General features: G+C 27.4%; 1 protein-coding gene across 1 annotated transcript in view; it reads left to right on the top strand.

Moving 5' to 3' along the window:
• Positions 1-6,247: 6,247 nt before the first annotated feature.
• Positions 6,248-17,801, top strand: part of LOC129958128 (alpha-N-acetylgalactosaminidase-like) — a 38,680-nt gene continuing 27,126 nt past the window's right edge. The window contains exons 1-2 of the mRNA XM_056070328.1: positions 6,248-6,728; positions 10,979-11,153. Coding sequence (XP_055926303.1) covers positions 6,382-6,728; positions 10,979-11,153 — 522 coding nt within the window. The 5' untranslated portion in view covers positions 6,248-6,381. The remainder of the gene's footprint in view (positions 6,729-10,978; positions 11,154-17,801) is intronic.

Raw genomic sequence — 17,801 nt, 5'->3', positions numbered from 1 at the left:
CTTTAAAATTTCTTATTTTGTCAATATAAAATTTAAAATATCTCTAAATACCAAATATAGAATGCAGTTTGTAAAAAGCTCTTCCTTTCTGAATTGTATGTTTAATTCCCTGAAAAACTGATTCAGTAAAGATGATCACGAAGAATATCTTAATACAATCCTACCTTCTCTTGCTTCTTCAAAAAAATCTATTTTCATATTAGTACATAAACTACATAATTGGGGGGGGGGGAGGGGAGTGCTCTGGCGATATTTCACAACAGAAAAAAAATTATTGTTATCGGTTTCTCAAATAATCATTTTATTTATTCTCATAAAATATTCTAGTGCATGTAGAATTTTTACAGCAATTCAAATTAGACTCTGAATTAATATTAATATTTTTTTTAATTTCATAATTAAAACATAATAAATTTTCTTCCTGCAAGATTTTTGTATTTGTATATAACTGAGAAGTTTTGACAAATAAGCTAATAAATATGTTAAGATTATTTGTACTTTTCACCCGCAGGTAGACATTTATCAATCGGTTCGTGATTTTTCAATTATTTTCATAGAAGTTCCTTCAAAATTGAAACTGAATGCATTAAATTTTACTTTATTTCTAAATTTTATACAATAATTGATTTTAATTAACAGTCACCATATTATTTCTAAAATGTACTAAATGTAAAAAGGCGACGAAAGAAACAGTAATTGTAATTTATTTAATATCTAATTGAAGTTTTTTGATATTGCAATAAATTTGGAAAAAATCAATTCGTAACTAAATATAGTTTCAGAAAAGAAAACACAAAGAAACAGATTTCGAAAAAATATTCGAATAATCAGTGTCAATAAAAATAAGTAAAGAGGAATAAAATACATTTTTTAATTGATAAACATATTAAAAATATTGATATCTTATGCGTAAAAATACTGAAAAACTTATGGCAATCATTATAAAATGTTTTAAAATCCAATCATTGAGTTTAGTTTTTTTTTTACTGATAAATAATGTTTCATTGCCTTAGTTATTATCGGATGTGTCATTTTCTTTCGCAATCATAGCAGATTTGAAACGTTGCTCATCAATCAATGTCAAGGTTAGCGGACCCCCCATAGCGAACATATGGTGCGCTCGTCACGAAACTCTTTCCACCCCTGAAATTCACCTAAATGCCTCAAAGCTTCTGAATCAGACCCCTGTTGGACGGGGCGATCTCGGTCGAGTTAAGGCTCATAGGGTTAATGTTATTATATATAATTATTATTTAAATTAGCGAAATAATTTATTAACTTTAGTGTTAAGTTGCTTTAACTCCTAAAACGATATAATTTTGAGAATCACAGACATCGCAATTTGCTGCACCTTACTTATACACAATACCAATTTGCAACAAATATTTTCTATGAACCATAACTAAGAAATATGCTACATTTAAAAAAACTGTGTATTACTACATTAAAAACAGGGCATTCTTTGGCGGCAGGGAATTCTCATACCAACCAGGCACAGACAATTTAATTATGTGAATACCAAAACGTTTCAGTCATAGAAAAATATTAAATATATGACAGTAATTATGGCTTTATATCTATTGAAGGGATATTACAGATGGAATTGATTTGCAGCATTGAATGTCTGCAGAAAACTGTTTCAGAAAAAAATAATCAAATACTTTACTGTGGAAGTTTGAGAGCGAAAGAAATCTGGTTTATGCACAATGACATAAGCAGCTCATTGCTTCCAGTAATAGTTATTATCCTCCATGGTTCAGGGGAGTTTCCGTTCCTTTACGGATATGGTCGTAAATCTGCCATCTGACCCCTGTAGGATCACTCTCGCCCGGTGACGTTGATCTGCAGCTTTCCACATATTGTCGGTAAAATGAGCAGATATCAAAGAACCCCGGAAAACCACAAGTGAGGGGAAAGAGGGCTCCATTCTGAAGGCGCGCATGGGGCTCTTTGTGAAATGAGAAACTCTCTGCTTGTGACCAGTAAGTCCCGCAACGACAATAGGGAACGGGAGGAGGGGGCTTTTCCTGGAACGTGCGTCTGTGTGTAAAAGACTTTGTGCAACGGCAACGTTGTGATGTTTCGGAGTTAAGAGATGTGACAAAGTGGTCACGAGCACCTCCACATCATAATTTGGAATAGATACTTTAATAAAAGACTTTCCCTATGCATGACTAAATTCTTGTTCCTTAGCTTTAATTGGACAGATCGTATCGATTGCTATTTTCTATCGTGATCCAGGACCTGTGATCGAAATTTGACTAGCAAAATTATTTAAAGGATTTGAATCACACCTCTGTTTGAAAAGTATTAATCACTGGTATTTGTGACTTTTTGATATTGCTTACATAATAACGATTCGTAAAATATTCGTCATCTCTAGATCATGGTAAGATATAGAGATGCATAATCCATGAATTTTTGAATAACAAGTAACTTTGCTATTGTTATTTTTAAATATTTGTTCCAAATATCTGTTTTTTCAATCATACTGTTAATTAAAAATTATTAATTAGTATGAAATATAAAATTTATTAATGGCAATTAATACTTAATTTGCTAATTTAAGTAACGTGTGATTGATTTAATTTAGCTATTTCGGCTTACTTTTTAATTTTGATTTTTTAAAATTCTATTTATTTATTGGAGAAAAGCATTATCTGATAAAGCGGAATTTAAAGAAATGTAATTTCTTTAAAAAAATTTCACTTTAGTTCGAAATTCTGCCATTAGATGGTACCTGCAAAATGAACAGAATGAATTCCATTAGAAAGTCATGTCACAGTCAATTAGAAATTATCTTTATGGGATAGAGCATTGTCAAGTGCGAATATCGGAAAGTCAAGGTCGCAAATAACATTAAGTGGAGTGGTGACTTCACACTTTACTGTGAATACTCCAATTTCAATGATACGGTAATTCGAAGAATAACCGGTCCGTTCACTTTTCAATCCATTAACATATTTCTGCTTTTCTCTTTATGACTACAGTTATGGGGATGGGATATTCTCTGAGGGCACAAGAATAATTTGTGTTTCTGGCATGTCCTTTCCTCCCCCGGGAGCGTCGGGAATCAGCCGATATCCCTTCTATTCTTTCAGAGGTGTTGACTCAGGCTGCATAATGTCAGTACGGGTAGTTGTTCCTTTTCGGTTTTAGATTGAAGGAAATCCACGACTGTTTTTATTACTTTTCCACTTACAATTTATTTGCCTATTGCAGATTTTAAGATTTTACATTAATATCCAACATAAACCTGAAATCGACTAATTAATTCAATGACTTTTTGGTACATTCACTTAACAATGATCGATCATATATTAATTTCTAAGCATTATGTATAATATATATATATATATATATATATATATATATATATATATATATATATATATATCAGTACCCAAATATATATATATATATATATATATATATATATATATATATATATATATATATATATCAGTACCCAAAGTAAAAATATCAATATTGAGGAAACTTGAGATTGATTTTACTTGAATTTGTAGTTGCAGTTTTTGATAATTCTATCTCATTTCTGCTGTTTTTGATGCCGAAGCCATCACTAGTGTTTATCATGAGAATAAATAAATAAATATTTTATTGTGGAATGAGTGCATTTATGCACAATGAGATAAGCAGATCATTGCTTCCAGCAGCAGTCATTATCAGGCATGGTTCAGGAGAGTTTCCGTTCCTTTACGGATATGGTCGTAAATCTGCCATCTGACCCACTGTAGGACCACTCTCACCCGGTGATGTTGATCTGGAACTTTCCACATATTGTCGATAAAATGAGCAGACATCAAAGAACCTCGGAAAATCACAAGTGAGGGGAAAGAGGGCTCCAATCTGAAGGCGCACATGGGGCTCTTTGTGAAATGAGAAACTCTCTGCTTGTGACCAGTAAGTCCCGCAACGACAATAGGGAGCTGAGGGAAGGGGTCTTTTCCTGGAACGTGCGTCTGTGTGTAAAAGACTTTCCCTACGCATGACTGAATTCTTGTTCCTTAGCTTTAATTGGACAGATCGTATCGATTGTTACTTTCTATCGTGAACCAGGACCTGTAATCGAAATATCACCAGTAAAATCCTATCAAGTATTTGAATCACACTTCTCTTCAAAAGTATTGATCACTGGTATTTGCGACATTTTGATATTGCTTACATAATAACCGTTCATAAAATATTCACTCTCCATAATTACAGTATCATTGTAATCATTTCAAACTCATATCACTGAAATTGGAGTTATTCACTGGAAAGTGTTTAAAAGTGCGAAGTTTATCTTAATGGTATTGGTGACTTGACTTCTTAACTTTCAGTGACTTGGCATAAAAATAATTTCTAATTGTCAATGCAATGACCGTCTTAAGGCCTTATCAGACGGTCAAATACCTCTTACAATTTCGTGGATAGTTTTCCGTTTATGCCCGCAGGTCAAGCAAGATTTTCGTCATCGTGAACTGTTTTCAACCAGCTTGAAAGTATTGACGATAGTGATGGAAAGATCATTTCCAAACGAAATTCAACCAATCGTGTAGGGCTTTGGTAGTGGCGTAGCTGTCAAGATTGTCGTGATTGAAGCCAACATGAGACTAATTTGTAAACATATTTCCGAATCACTCCTTGTCTGTAAAAAGACGGCGAAAAAAGTTGTATGGTCGTGTGATAAAAAAATTGGTTTTGATTGGCTTTATTCACGAAAAAGAGACTGTTTGTAATCCACTGAATATTCATTATTAAAAAAAAATGTTATAAGAAGAAATTAGTATAAAAATTATCAGAAGATGAAGAGTTCTAACACCAATAGATACTCATCAAAATCAAAGAAACTTATTTTCAGAATTAAAATTATTAATGTTTATATGAATTGTCTTCTTTTTTGTCAAATATATTTGATCAGACTGAATCCATAATTTAAAAAACATTGGTAGAATTTTTGATTATATACTTTGAATTTCTAAAATATGCAATTAACATCTTCAATGAAATTTTAAAAAAATTATTTAACTCCTATGCTGATGTGAAAGTTATAAGGATCAATTCATTTTCTAACCATTGAAATAGAGTTCAGAAAATTATATAGTCACATTAGAAGGAATTGGAAAATATGAATGATTCTGCTGCCGTTTAATGTTTTAATGAAAGAAATAATAGTGAAGTTTTCGTTTTTAAAGAAAATTACACCCCCACCCCCAAAATCGCTTTTTAAATGTAATTCTGTGTTAAATTTGATATTCCCAATTTAATCTATAAAATACCAATGCAGCACATTATGCAATTACAAGATTTTTTTGTATGTAAATCTGTCATTATTACTGAAAAATTCACAAAATTGATGGGACAGCAATATAAACTTGTGCAGGTTGAGGTTCGAACTCACAACGTTAGGGTTCGTAGCCGAGTAACATAGCCACTAGACAAAAGTGTACACTCATCTCCGGAAGTTGTTAACTGGCTTATAATGTTACCACCACAAACTGTTAATAACAAAAACAAAACTGTTACTAAAAATAAGTATAGCAAGTGAAAAGAAAAACTAAAAGTAGCAATAAAAGTCCATTATAAGCAGTAATGACAGTAACGGAATGTATGAACAGGAATCCCACTAACGAAATTAGTCAACTACAGATATTCACAAGCGATAAATTAACCTGTAAAGTACACCTGTGGATTTGGGTTTGCCATACAGCAAATGCCCTCGTGTCACTACATAGGTTTTTCCATGCGCGTTTGTCCATGAAAGTGTAAATGGTATTTGCCCGTCTGATAAGGCCTTAATTTACGTTCAATTGTTGTCAGTATAATGACCGTCATTATAGGCGCCATCTAGGGACAAAATATAGAACTAAATCTTTAGGCAAATGACATTTTTTTTATTTAAATTTTTTTAAAGAAAATATTTTACTCAAATAAATAAATAAAATAAATGGTTTTGAATAGTATTAAAATTAAAAATTAAACTGAAATAGATAAATTAAGTCAATCACACTTTACTTAAATTAATAAACCAAGTATTAATTACAATTAAGAAATTTTTATTAATAATAATTAATAATTTTTTAATTAAATGTGTGATTTAAATAACAGTTATTTGGAACAAATATTTAAAACTAACAATAGCAAAAATATTTATTATTCAAATAAAAAAAATCGGGGATTATTCAACTCTACTTTGCAAACACTCTATAATCACAATCAACCAATCAGTCGATTTGTCAAAAAATGTTTCGCTTCTAACGGGCACATTATTTATAGAATGATTTTATTAGGATATTTTCAAATGAGTATCGCTATTTAAATCTACACATCGTTATTTTGAATATAATATTATGATGATTTAAATTCCTTTTATTGTGCATGTTAAATATTCTTTATATAAAATTGTATGAATTTTCAAACTGTTTTTTAAATATCATCTTTCATCAGCCTGCGAAAGTATCATTTGTGAGCTCAGCTTTTGTGATAAAATTAAATTTTGTGAAGCTGATTTTTTTTATATTGGAGAAAATTCTTCAAAGAATTATCAGGGACAACATTATAATGAGGATTAAAATAACTTTTGTATTGTATTTACTTTCTGTGCATTATCAGGCGACCTTAAGTTTGGAAAATGGTCTTGCTCGAACACCTCCTATGGGATGGCTAGCGTGGGAACGATTTAAGTGTAATATTAACTGCCGATTTGATCCTGATAACTGCATCAGGTATATAATATTTTATCAATAGTGCTTCAATAAAACGAATTATTTAACATCTATTTTAGTTTACTATGTTAATTTATTTGCCTTATTTCTTTTTTTTAGTCTGAATTTAATAAATACAAACTGAAAATTAAATATATTTTTAACTTGATACTTAAGAGGGAGAAAAAATTCGGAGGATTTAAATAGTTTAATTAATGGAGGAAGTGATTGAAGTTTTGTGGAAAAGCTACGAAGTTTCACAAAAGAATATTATTAATTCTATATTTGTCTGATTATTTAAAATTAATTTATTTAATAAATTTTGGGAATTCTGTATATTTAGTTCTACGATATTTGTTGGGCCATCATTATTATTGAATATTTAAATAAATTATAAACTTTTTGTCTGTTAATGTTTAAAGAGATTCTATAGCATATATGATATCAAAGAGTGTTTCATCAATAAAAAAAAAGAAATTAAATAGTTATTATTTCTTTACTCACAGCACAAATTCTGTATCGTTCATATTTTTTAATATTATGTACAGAAATACTGATATTTTACTGTGGAAGCAATTGGAAAGCAGTATTATTGATCTAATTTATTGAAGCTTCTTATTATCAATTTGATAACTGGGCAGTAATTACAATCATCGTTCAGTTATATAATTACATGTATGATATTAGATTTTGAAAAGTATATACTTTTCATCATTTCTGAAACCTGTAATCATTGAAGTGGCACATCCGTAATCTGAATAATAGCTCATAATAATACTAGGTTTTAATTAATTCAAGATTAGGTATCAAAGATTGTGATCCACTGAGACAGAATGCTCCATCACCGGTTTATGGAGTACCATCTTTGTTTCAAAATGGAATGGTTTGAAATCGGGAGTGAGAATTGTATACTAACTATAAAGGCATAAACTAATAGGATTATTATTATGCTATTAGGATTATTAATCCCAGGCTTCCTTTTTATAAAACAGTCGTATTTTCCTTCTGTGGCTAAACTAACTGTTCCTTTTTTTTTTTTAAAGTTTCTAAACAGATTTAATGTGACATGTACCATTAATTGGAGATTTGGATGTGAAAGTGTTAGTATTTTAAAGCATTTTTCCCTTTAATTTTTTTGTTGAGATAATAAAAAGAAAACTAATGTATTTTTTTTTTTTTTTATTTTCTTGAGATTTTACAGTATTTAAAAATTAATATATATTTATATGCATGACTTTTTTTAAATAAAAACTAAAAAAGAAAATGCCATTTTACTTCACAATTGTCTTGACATTTCAAACATAGTTTAAAATAACTTCACTGAAATCTATGCTCTAGATAAATGTGGGCAATAATGAATAATACAAATAAAAACATTAAGGTATAAATTGTAACTGTTAGTATTTTTATCAGTATAAATCTTGCTATTATATCTACAAAAAATTATAAATGAAATCCATACTTATAATCTACAAGCTAAATTATTTCTTTAAAAGGTTTTTAACAATTTTTGTAAACTTTGAATGCTGGTATTTATGATTGTCATAAGTGACAGAGCTTTTATTATTATTACTTTTCTTTTATCTTTAGAGAATGATTGCGAATTTATATTACTTTTTAACATTTTAAAGTTTGATCTATATACAATATAGCCAAAAGGTATTTAATTATTTTCTTATTTGACAACTGAGTATTTGAAACATATAATTAGATTTAATAATTTTCTTTTACCATTTGTTATAGATATTTCGATCAAATGTGTCAGTTATTGATGTACCAAGCATTTTATAAATTCATATGGTAATGTTTGATTTACAATTAACTAGAAATGAACTGATTTTACGAAAATTATAACTTCATATTATATTTGTTGAAGAATCTAAAAACAATGAACAATTTAATATATTTCTGTTTATAAATTTTTTTAGCACAAATTCATGTTATTTAAGTATGGTAATTATTTATAGGTAATGAAAAAGTATTTAATGTCTTATATTTGTATGAATGAAGCAGTCATATTTAAATAACAGATAAGAATCTTCAGGTATGTTATGACCCCCTCCCCCCCCCCCCCAAAAAAAGAGAGAGAAAATATGGAAGCTGCTTAGAGAAAGGCAGAGAAACCAAGAAATTAAATACTTCCAATGAATTTTCAGGTATGAATACTTGTACTGCGACTATCTCAAAAGAATTTTCTTACAGAATTCTTCAAATGCTTGGCAAAGCAATAAAAAAAAAAATTTGGAGTGCCTTGAAAGCAAATGATTGTTGTGAGCAGTTCAGTGAAAAAGGTGGTTTGTAATTGCAAAAAGAAAGGGAGCCTAATGTTAGTGATGATAATTAAAACAAAGAACTTCAATTCTTATGCCAAACATGTATAATGTATACTGCTGCAGGAATGCATGAAGAAATGATAATTGGGAAAATGATATTAAAGAAACTTATTTGTAAGCTTTATCTTAAAATATATATGAAAGAAGCACATGCTTTCTTTAAAGAAGAAAATTAGAGCATTAATATTGGATATTTAAAATTTTGTAGTTTACAATAAAAAAATGTTCTTCCTAAAGACACATCTAATGAAGACTTTATTCTGTTGCTAAAGGAAGTGAACATTTACTGCAACACTGATTTTTGGGAAAAAATACTCTGCAATTCAGACTCGGGATTGGAGTTCTGGGAGAAAAATTGTGAAAACTGCAATGCTGGAGAATTGCTTTTAAGTTTCATTACCAAAAAGGGATTAAATAATGTTTTTACTGGTCAGTGGCATCAATGGAATCATTCAGAAAATATTTGCAAACAATTAAATTTTATGTGATGTGTGGAGTGGAATGAGACTTTCCAAGATAACTAAAATTCATGGATGTTATATATTGAGGATATCATAGAATATTTATTTGCATACTTGCCTTTAAGAGTTAAAAGCTTGATATGAATATCTGTATTACTGAGTAAAAATGGTTAAATGGATAAAAGTGTTTGTTTCTGTCTGTTAAATAAAAATCAATTATTTTTATTAATGCACAAATTTATTGTTTCTTTTTGTTAAGTCAAATAAATTGTTCCAGTAACAGCTTGAATTTAATGATTTTATTATATATATTTCTGTTTGTGTATACCTTTATTTTTATATTGCATGTTATTATTTGACTTTACAAGTAATCACATAAATATAAATATAATAATTTATTTTTAACCATATTCATAAAATTTGCTCTTTTATCCTATTTTTATTTCATATTCTAAGTGATAAAACTATGCGAGATTTCTCTACCTTGATCATGGCTTGGGCTCAATAATAATATTTGAAACTAGGCTTACGTTTCCTCTTTTAACTTGCAAGTTTAACAACAAATGGAGTTATGGTTTTTCTTAATGACTGCAATTTCATTTAAGATTCTATAGCATAACAAACCATTTAACTAACATTATATAAATGATTATACAAAATCCTGTTATGAAATTTTTGCAATAGTTTCTAGAAATCAATTAGCACACTTGAAAATGAATTAAATAATAGTTTTAATGTTAAATATTATTAGCTAGCTTTATTTAGCATGCAAATTTAAAATTGGCATGCAGTTTTAAAATTGTTTATGACAGTTATTTTCTTTCCTATGTAAAATGTAGAAAAAAATCCTACATATAAAAATGCTTCTGCTAACATTTCGAAACTATCTCTAGAATTCTTAACTGGAAACAATACTCATTTGCAAGACAATATGCTCTTTGTAATATGCATACTTGTATTAATTTTCACTGATAATCTACAAACAATAGTGGATAGACTATACCTGTTCCCTTTATTTGTAGATATTATTATGTATCATGTGTCAGTATAAATTCTACCAAATCAAATATTTGTCATCTCCATTTCCCCATTACTAATATTATTTGTAACTGTATATAATCATTGGGGCCAGTTTATGGTCAAGTATTATATGTCAAGTATTTCATGCTAATTTGAAGCTGGAATCTACTGCTTATCTTATATTTTGCTGCTTGTAGTTTTATATGGTAGTATGATGGGGGGGGGGATGTGACATCAGATGACATACAATGACATTTCCTGAATTGATTCCTTTTTGATGAAGCATTGTTAAGATTTATGAATTGTGTTAGTATTTTAAATATTTAGTAATAAATCTTTTTCATTTCATAATCTTTCACTTTAAAAAGCAAAATTATATCCTAAAGCACTTGCATTGAATGACTTCATTTATTGTTTATTAAATATGTAGAAAGATTACATTTTATTGATATTTTAGTGAGAAACTTTTTATGGAAATGGCAGATAGATTAGTTGATGATGGTTACAGAGATGCAGGCTATGTGTATATAAATGTGGATGATTGCTGGATGGCTCCCGCTAGAGATTCAAATGGAAACATGGTTCCAGATCCTGAAAGATTTCCTCATGGCATAGGTTATCTGGCAGATTATGTAAGTTCAATAATAAAATATTTTATTCTATACCAATGAATATTTTGCAGGATGTATACTTCTGAGAAACTTGAATTGCGTGAATGTACAATTTTAGTACATCAAAGCTAAGATTGTAAATTTCTATTTCTGCATTTCTTTTTTGCTAAATGATTAAAATTGCTATTTATGATTTTATATATTTAAGTGTTTATAAATTGGGCTTTCTATAATTTATATAAATTATTGAAACTTATTTATATAATGCAAATCATAATTAAATTATCCTTTTTCTTAACTGAATGGTTATAGGATTACTTAAAAGTGTTCAACTTTTTTTAAAAATGATTTGAAATAGTATGCTTACAAATTATTAGAATATTAAAAATGGTTAACTTATATGCTTGTTTATAAATGATAAAAAATATTTCATCTCATTTATCATTTTTTTATAATTTTTATATGATTAAATTGAAAATAAAGAAAGCATCAGAAATCTGTTTATTTTATGCTTAATTTCATGATTTTCTCCCCTAAATGTTGGCATGTTACATATGTAGAATTATAATAAAATAGATTATGTATCTTTTAAAAATCAAACTAACTTTTCATAGATTTAAGTAAAATATATTATTATTCTAATTTAAGATTTTCTCACATCGGTAGTTTGTAATATAGTTGGATAGTAAAATAGTTTGGAGTTCAGTATTTTTGGTGGTTTTGAAAGCAGTAGCATATTTTTGACTAGACAGCTGTCTAGAGACATTTGATTATAAAGGGCTGCAATCAAGTAATTAAAAAAATATTATTAACTGAGTTGCCAAATAAACATTTTGATGAAAAATACAAATTATGTGAATCATAAAGTGTTAGGGTTATAATTTTTGCTTTTGCTGAATTTCATGATGTAAAATCATTTTTGTAATGTTACTACTTTAAAATGATGACATCAGATGTTAGTGGGCAGAATATTATTCTATTTACTGACTTTAGTTTCATTTTTTATGTTAATTAATGTAAAAGTTTATATTATATATAATTAAATTAATGTTATTAACTTGCTTATTTAATAATTAATTTATTTCAAATTGAAGATATTAATTTTTTTCTTTAAAAGTAATGATACATTTAAATTGTTAAATTTATTATAATAAAAATAATTTAAAACTTATGAAACTTGATTTAATTAAAATTGACTGAATTGCATATTTTTCAATAGAAGAGTTTTGAAGTGACATATGAGTGAATGTGATAAGAAACCAAAATAACAAAATTATTACATTTTAAACTAAATAGTAAAATGATATCAAAAGTTTTTAAAAACTCTACTGTTTAATTATATTATCAAACTTTAAAATTATTTTTTAAGTCAAATTATTTCATTTTGTAAATATAAAATAATTTAAATTTTGTATTTCAATTTTTATTATGTTATGTACAATTTCATATTATAACTTTCCCCAATTTTTTTGGTACAAATTCTGATAAAATATTTTGAAAATCATTTTTTTTTCACTACATAGTGATCATTAGGCATAAAACCATAGAGTTCAAGGAATCCTATTTCTTGATGTAAAGCTCCGTAGCTATCAATTCCGAAAGATTAAAAATGAAATAAAATGTTTAAAATTAATTGCCATTGCAATTATCAATAGAAAATTTATAAAAAGCATCACCACATTGTTTTGAAAAAAGTTTTTATACCAAAAAATCTGTAAGATATACTAATGAATAATGCAAAATGTAGATATTTCAAGACTTGAAATTTGAGATGAATTACAAAAATAGTATAACTGAATAATATACAAATAATTGTCTTAAATAAAATATCATAGTATCATATCATAGTATTAGCAATCTATGCCCCTCCCCTTTTTTTTGCCAAGCTAACTTTTCTAAAAAATAATTATTTAAAAAAGATTAACCAGAAGTTCATTTAATAGAAAGAGGTGAAATGTTTATCATCAGATTCAAAGTGGCTTCAGTGCAAGTCGCTGAAATTATTTCAACATCTTGAATTGTTGGTAACATTTTGAGATAATTATCTAGCTGAGGTTCCACCTCTACAGGAGTTGAATGGATGTAAAAACAACTGTGTCTCCTTCAGACATAAATTTATGAGGATTAGCTTACTTTAATGCCCCTTTTCATGGATATGGCAGTATCATCAAATTGCAATACTTTTAAGATTTCCAACTTAGTAAATGTGCCTAGCATAAAAAGAAGAAATTGCACTAGTTGCCTTATACTGGTTTACTATTAATGTTTATATGAGGAAGGTGCACACTTTACTTGGAGGAGAAATACTCATAAAGATTATAACTAATAATATATATATGTATATATATATAATATAGCATTAAATATATTAAAAAGGCTTAAAATATTATCAAAGAATTATTAAAAAATATTTGTAGCTCTTCAAAAAATATTTAACCTGCTTTAAAGATGCAGTTTTTATGAGTCATGGTGTATGTTTTCAAAATATCTGATGATGATGAAAGTAAGAAATGCATATTTTCCAAATGACTAAAAGAGTTCATCAGCTTTTTATTCAAGCAGCGAATAGTTTATGTTATCATATGATAGTGATAGTATTTAAATTTTCTGAAACAATTTATTATTTAAATAGTGTGATTGCTGACACGATATACATATCATCTATTGAAATGCAATGTATATCTGTATTTAAAGAGACTAATATTTCATAGTTTCAAAAATGAAGATTGTTGTTTAAATGTAATTTGTTGAACTTGATATGTTCATTCCTGAATTTGAATATCACTTGCAAAGGGAAAAGCTTTGTTATTCAGATGAAGAGAACTAAAGAAACAAATTAATTTTTAAAACAGCAAATGTGCATCAAAAGTATTCAAATGTGCAGTTGTTAAGTACCACCATTTAACTTTAACAAATGTTAGCATTCACGTAAAAAACATACCTTCTTTGTTAACATTATTTAGTTCTCTGTAAAATAACAAATATCATTCGTATGATTTTTATACCAAAATTATACATTTTCTTAATTTCTTTTTGTAATATTGATTTTGATGAAAGCTGTAACCCGAAATACATTTTTAATGCCTTTTGTTATGTTGGAAATAATCCTAAGAATCCATGAAATAAATTTTCTAAGAATACCATGCCTCAAGTTTTCTTTTTTATGTATTTTCTAAAATTTCATCATTGGAAAAATCAAATAATTACATATTCCTTGTTTATTGTGGATATTTTTTTAAAAATAATACATATAGGTTTTCTTACATTTCAAAATATTAAATAAATGTGAAAATGAATCGATAGCTAGTATCAAAATTAAGATCAGGACAAATATTATTATTATTATTATTTTTATTATTCTGTGTTGGTATTGTGCTTGTATATGTTTTACTTTTTGACCTTTTCTAACTGTTTACATTCTTATTTATATATGGATTAGAATTTTATAATTCTTTATTCTTTGCTGTTCCTTTTTTTATATGTGTTTTAATTTACTTTGTGGCTTGTGTTTGTTGTATTTTTGATTAGTGCACTCTGTAAAGGGAGTCGATTTCTGTAATGTGCTTATTTTAAGTAAATAAATTATTCTCTTACCTTATTCTTTATTATTACCTAATTAAATTATTCCCTTAGGTTTTGGTAACCAAATTCTGTAAAATTTCTCTAACTGCTGGTTCTCAATCAGAAGAACTCGAAAGTGCCTTCCTCATGTTTTAACCACATTTGTTGAAAATGATCCATTTAGTTTCGACCACCTGTAGTGTTACTGGGTTATTTTTCTCTATTGTAGTAAACCGCTTGCTCTTTGGTTTTTTTTTTCTTTCTCTTTGTCTGGATCGTATATGTGACTTTGTATCGCTGTTTTATATCATTTTTCTCCTAAAATGGTAATTTACTAATATAGCAGAAGACCCTACCAAATTAAATGCTATGGTGCTGAATAAATTGTTTAGTTATTTAGCATTCTAAACAAGGGTTCACCAGTTTTATAATAATTTATATTCATATTATAGAGATAATATGAATAAAAACTTTTGCTGCAATTATTTTGGAATGTGGAAAAAAATTGAAATGTATTCAATATCAAAGTTATTGTTGAAACTATGAATTTAGTTTTTTTTTAAGGCTTGAACATTGCAATGTGAATTTCATTTTATTTTTTATTCGTTCACATTCATTTTTTATAAATAAGATAGCAATTTATGTATAATATTTAAGGCACTAGTTGCTTGTATTTTCTGTTTAAAATTGCTTTCTTCTTTCCTGTGTATTACAGATGTTACACTGTTCTATTCCATAGACTAACCTCATAATTGAATATTTTAATATTTATATATTGCATGCAAAATCGATATGTTTTTTTACTTAAAATAGTTCGAAACTTTTGTAATATAAATAAATAGTAGCATGGCTGCACTAAATTTTTAATACGTAATATGTACATTGAAAATTTAATTTTTTGCTGGGAGTTTCAATTATTTATAAAGTCACTTTTTCGAAAAATATTCGTGGAATCTATGATAATCAATGGTTAAATTGAAAAAATAATTTTTTTATCCAAAATTTTTCTGAAATGCAAATAATTATCAAATTTAAAAAATATAATCTAATAAAGTAACATCGAGTATGGTTTATTTGGGATTTGATATACAGGTTTTGATTATCACTTATACGTTTTCATTCGTATAAGTCGGTGTAATCGGTTACCTGTTTATAAATTACTACTTTTCAAAGTAATATCATAATTGTGACCATATTATGGTGAAAAGTATCATTATTTCTGAAAAATTTTCAGTTTTTTCTAAAAACATTATCATAAATTTTTAACATTCATGAGTTTTCGATATAGTTCAACATTCGCTATTAGTATTATTGATACTGGAAAAGTGATATTACAAAATTGTTGAACGGGCAAAATAGCAATTCGATTCCGTCTCGTATAATTCATGAATAGAATTAAGCTTATTCATTCCATACATCTTAAGACTGCTTCTTTTGGGAAAAAAGGAAAAAAAAAAAAAAAAAAAAAGTTGCCGAAACTTGACTCGGAAATTTCATTAACGCCAACTCTAATTTTAAACTTCTGCAGGCGGAAATCTTCTGACTCTGTGGATATGACACAATAGGAAAATGTTTCCATGAGGCAATTGCAACAATTGTACCGGTCCATAAGCGAAGATAAAAAAAAAAAAAAATCTGATACAGCTGCAGTGCCTGGAAGTGCAGTGCAAAAGAATCAAAATTTTAATTCTTTTGTTATAAATTATATAATTTTTTTTGTACATATAAATGTACAGTTGAAGAGGGGGGGGGGAGGAACTATGCAGCTTTATTTTTGCATCGTTTGTCGAAAAAATACCATTTGAAGGGTTTCACTTCTTTTTAAAGATTTTTAATTACAAATTTCGTAAGGGGCCGTCTATATATGGAAATAAGTGCAAACATTAAAATTTCTAGTTTCCCATTTTCTTATCACATTTTAAAATTACATCAAAATTTATTCTCGGAAACCAAGTTTCGTTAGTTTAGTCCTATTCATTTCGAAAATATGTGCTAACAAAAACTTGTCTTTCTAATTTTAAAATTAAATGTTGAATTTTTATTCATATTTTAAAAATTTTACTGTGTAATTTATTATTATTTATATGGACAAAAACCCTTTTTGTTATAAAAATATAAGGTATTCTACACATTTTGCATGCATATTTAACATAAATTTTTTTTTTAATATGTGAAAAAAATTACAAAAGTAGAGTTGAAAAATTTTTAACTCTATTTTTACGTACTTAAATTCTTAGGCGTACTTAAATTTTGGCATAAATCGTAGGGCAATACCATTTTTGGTGGACATGCAAAATTTCAGCTCATTCCTTTAAGTAGTTTTCCCGTTACATTAAGTTTAATGTATTGGTCCGAAAGCTATGCATTTAGGGGTACATTCACAAATTTCAAAATATCGGCAGTTTTTTATTTGGCTTTGAAATGTTGCTGATCATGCATTCTTTGAAGCAAATATCTTTTTCTGCATTGTTGCATTATAAAAAAATATTTTAAAAAATACGTCAGCCTAATACAAACGAAATCAGATAAAAAAAAATTTTTTCCATTGCTGTTATATTTAATTTTATTAACCTTTCGCTATTTATAAATGTGGATGATAGACTTTGTCAAGCTATAATTTTTATCTGTTAGCTCATATAATATCATTTACAGAATATAACAAATTCTTGAAGAATGTGATTTTATTTCGTAATTATTACCATTGTAGGATTTAATTATTTAATTTTACAAACATTCTAACAAATTATTTCTCTTAATAATTTATGGATAAAAATCTCCGTATTTCCTAACAAGAAAATTGCGATTTGTGTTTAAGTTCACTGATGTTTAAGTGCATAGTATTTCTTTCACAAGTCTTAAATTTCATAAGATTTATCTGCCATAATTAAAGTTATTGTATAATTGTATATAAACACAAATGGAATTAAAAAAAATCAGGCATCAAAACATTATTTTTTAGGCATTTAATATTGATATTTTGTATTAATATATATATATATATAATTGTAATATTTTATTACAATTTAAAATTTTTTTTATTGATTTTAGTAATCATCCTTTTTATGGATAATGATAAGTTGATGGATAAATATTAAATTTTTCAATCCC

This window comes from Argiope bruennichi, chromosome X1 (assembly GCF_947563725.1).
Source record: "Argiope bruennichi chromosome X1, qqArgBrue1.1, whole genome shotgun sequence".
NCBI lineage: Eukaryota > Metazoa > Arthropoda > Arachnida > Araneae > Araneidae > Argiope > Argiope bruennichi.
This window is presented reverse-complemented; position numbering and strand designations above follow the sequence as displayed.